The sequence below is a fragment of the Siniperca chuatsi genome, linkage group LG19 (assembly GCF_020085105.1).
Source record: "Siniperca chuatsi isolate FFG_IHB_CAS linkage group LG19, ASM2008510v1, whole genome shotgun sequence".
Classification (NCBI taxonomy): Eukaryota; Metazoa; Chordata; class Actinopteri; order Centrarchiformes; family Sinipercidae; genus Siniperca; species Siniperca chuatsi.
Window position 1 is genome coordinate 10842658 of NC_058060.1, and position 3465 is coordinate 10846122.

The 3465-nt window shown below is 40.1% G+C and overlaps 1 protein-coding gene across 1 annotated transcript; it reads right to left on the reverse strand.

Moving 5' to 3' along the window:
* On the reverse strand, positions 1 to 3254 carry bloc1s5 (biogenesis of lysosomal organelles complex-1, subunit 5, muted). Its single transcript, XM_044177214.1, has 5 exons — positions 2902 to 3254; positions 2424 to 2506; positions 1589 to 1718; positions 1309 to 1367; positions 1 to 984 (listed from the first exon to the last, which is right to left on the reverse strand). The coding sequence occupies exons 1-5, from the start codon at positions 2918 to 2920 to the stop codon at positions 811 to 813; spliced, it is 465 nt and encodes a 154-aa protein (XP_044033149.1). The 5' UTR covers positions 2921 to 3254; the 3' UTR covers positions 1 to 810.
* Between the last annotated feature and the right edge of the window lie 211 nt (positions 3255 to 3465).

A 3465-nucleotide genomic window follows, 5' to 3' on the forward strand; every position in this document is an offset into this window, starting at 1 on the left:
CAGAAGACCAAAATCTGATTTATGTTTTTTTCCTGTTTAAACAGCAATAAATTATTGGATTTGTGAGTTGTTAAAATCTGATTTGCAGTGGCAAAGCAAACAAACAACAGCTGCTGCTGATCACTCAAATGGGTTTCAGCAAAGGCCCTTTATAATGAAAGTTACTTCATAGACTGTTGGTTTACTTGAAGTTAAAGTCAGAGGTCAAATGTTCTAAACACAGGAGAGCTGGTGAGGGATGGCTTGTTCTGGAAATGGCTTTGTTTGAGCTCGTTTCTACAACACTTGACCTGTGCTTTAAACACACCTGCTCAGAAGGGCTTTTCTACCATTTTAATGATCTCGCTTTCAGTGCTAAGAATATCTCGCCTTAGTGCCAAACTCTGGGCTCCTTTCAACTTGAGGCTGATGCAAATTTATCATCAGCACCCTTCGGGCAGGCATCCATTAAAAATCTTGAAATGCTGAAAACTTCATGGCCAAGGAGCAATCGAATGCTGCTTGTTTAAAAACGACATGTCCCAGGCCTTTTAGGTGCCGGGAAAATTCCATGTGCTAAAGACAGAAAATTGCGAGTTTGCTGGCCTGTGAAAATGCAACATTGTTAATAACACTTTCATATTTATGATTTGGAAAATGTTTGTGCAGCAGCAAAACCTTTTTTTATGCCAACCACCAAGTACAGCAATGAAAGCCAATAACTTTGTTTTGCACGTGCAGAACAGACGTCCATATCCATAAAAAACACAAGCGTTCATGTAATAAGAGAGTGTGTGTTTGTTCGCTTACACCCTCACAAACATCAAATGATTAGAGGGGTGGAAACTTGGTCAAGTCCTTATTCTTTTCCGTGTACTGAGCGCTCAGTTGTCCAACAGCCTTGGCGTGCTCCTCATCCACCTCCTCCTTTAATCTCTGCTGCTCCTTCAGAAACTCCGCCCACTCATCTTTCAAACGCTCCATGTTCGCCTGCAGCTGGGTGCTCTGGAAGGACACGAGAAGATGAGCACACAACACGGAGAGTGGCGGAGAGTTTTTGCAAATGTCTTGCACCGATCTTGATTCGTATCCATAGAAAAGACAAGATTCTTCATTTTGACTGCACAGCTTGACCAGAGGTTTTAGGGGACAATTACAGTAAATAAGCGATTAAGACAGCTTACAAGTCAGTGTGTAATGTCTTAAAGTTAGTCTCAATTTTCCTTGTGCTGTATATACACACAGAGAGGACACAATATCATAAATGCCTGTACAATCTGCAATCCTATGACATTGTGTATTAAGTCCTTTGCCTGGAGTTGTTTTTACCTGCTGTGCCTCTAGCTCCCTCTGCTGGACTCTCTCTACCATGTGATTAGCAGCCTCCACTGTGGGAGAAAAGCAGACAAATATTCTTAATACTTATATTCAAAATGTACATTTACCACAACACAACACAGACATAAAAATACTTTTAAGATCAGTATTGTTCGTCAGAGTAGGTTTCCTATCATACCATCGTAGGGATTCAAAAGATCAAGCATGAAATGACACGATTCTAGCACAATTTAAAACAAAGTCAAGTGTGAATCTAAGAGAGGAGACTTACACCGTTTAGTGATGTCACACAGCTGCTGGTTCATGTCCTCTAAATTTGTGGGCAGCATTTGCTCATTTGCTTCCCGCACCATTTTATCGAGGCTCTCCAGCAGTCTGCTCTCCCTGTGTCCACGTTTTTCCTAAACAGCAGCAGAGGAAAGCTTAGTGTCACCGCACACATACCACGCAGTACACTGAAAACATGCGCTTCATAAGTCATTTAGTCCAGCACTGGGTCTTAACATGCCGCTTCCATTAAAATGAGTGAAATCATTACCTGGCACTGAGCAAGAGACAATACTGTATCTTTAAAGCATATTGCTCACTCCACTAAAGATGTTATTTGGCTTGGGAATATTTCTGAACAAGTCAATATGCAGTAAAAACAACAGATAGATTCTCTCACTTAATCAGAAAAACTAAGTTCAGTACTTCAAGAAATTTCTTAAAGTGGAAATAAATGGAAAGTATATGGAAATTTGCAATGCATTTATTGGGGTACATGGATAAAACATAATGATGAAAACTACAAAATAATGTTTTTTAATTTATCTGTGACCCAAAAAAACATTGGTGTTTGCATCTCTATTGTGTCCCCCGACAGATTTTTTTCTTCTGTTTAGCCATGTCTCTGTATGTATTCATAGCAGGTGTTCTGATATTGGTCTTATGACATTTGTGCATTCACCAGATTTAATGTCCATGGTTAATGTCTTTCTAATACTGAAAAGAAAGCGATTTTTCCTGACATGTAGATTCTCAGCGTGTGTGTAGCTGTTTGTAGGGCCATGGTTGTTGTCACAGTGTAATAATAATTCAATAATTAATCATTTCATGTCAAGTACCTCAAACTCTCTCACAAAGTAGCGGATCTCTGCACTGATGACTGGTCTGTGGTCTAACAGTCGGGACTGGATATCACCCACATCTGCAGGACCAACACAGCTCAGATTATATGCAGTTTAAACAAGAACACAACAATATGTTTAGAACATTATTGTGACAAGTTAGTATCATGTTTTAAAACAATAGCCTACTTTAAGCACACTTGACTGTGCATGCTTTTAATGTTGTGTTAGTCAGCCTGCATGCTATAAAAGGTATCATTTTATCATTATTAGCCTAATTTTTAGATGCCAAATAAAGATCCTAGGATAACAAATCCTAATGTCTATCACACTGTTAATGACACACTGATATTTTGAACAGCCTCTTATCTATCTGTATCTTATCAGATCAGCTGCAATCTGAGCTGTAAAAGGTTAGCAGCGAGGCAAACATGCCGACAATGAGACGGATTTTTCTGCTGTGGATGTCACTCACCTTGAGCAATCTTGTCCATTATTACAAACCCCGCTGAAACGTTGGTTTTAGTAGATAAATCAAACTGTTGTTTCCTTTGGAGCAGGTAGCTCAACCAGCTACTAGCTGCTAATCACTTTCTAAATATTCCAAATGCGAAGCTAGCTGGCGGCTAATTGTGAAAGCGAAAGAGCAAACTAAGCAGAACTAAAACATCAGTCATTAACGTAGCCTATCCTTTAATGCTGTAGTCATACATATCAGCTACATTATGAAAGAATTGCAATGGTCTTTTTTTAATTGTAGTCAGGCGAATGGAAGTCAGCTGACCGCAGTGTAAATATTTACTACTACTTCCGGGTACGAGGCCGTGGACTGACCCAAGCGGCTGAAAGAGGGGTGTCACATTCAGCTTAGTAAGCGGTCCACTCGCGTTTTGATCTTTTTTTACCAGTCCACATGAAATACATTGTTCTGGAGTCTTGCTTTGAGGTAGGCTACGGTCACGTGCTGTTTACTCTGGAGCTTTTAAATGTCTGCAAGCTTGTGTGTGTGAGGCACAGGATGAGAGGCAGCAGTGCAGAC

What these genes read in the sequence shown, in the direction of transcription:
- bloc1s5 (XM_044177214.1), bottom strand. An exon ending in ACTTTGTGAGAGAGTTTGAG is followed by an intron (nt 1,719 to 2,423) that starts GTACTTGACATG and finishes GCTGCTGTTTAG; the next exon opens with GAAAAACGTGGACACAGGGA. An exon ending in GTGTGACATCACTAAACGGT is followed by an intron (nt 1,368 to 1,588) that starts GTAAGTCTCCTC and finishes TTTCTCCCACAG; the next exon opens with TGGAGGCTGCTAATCACATG.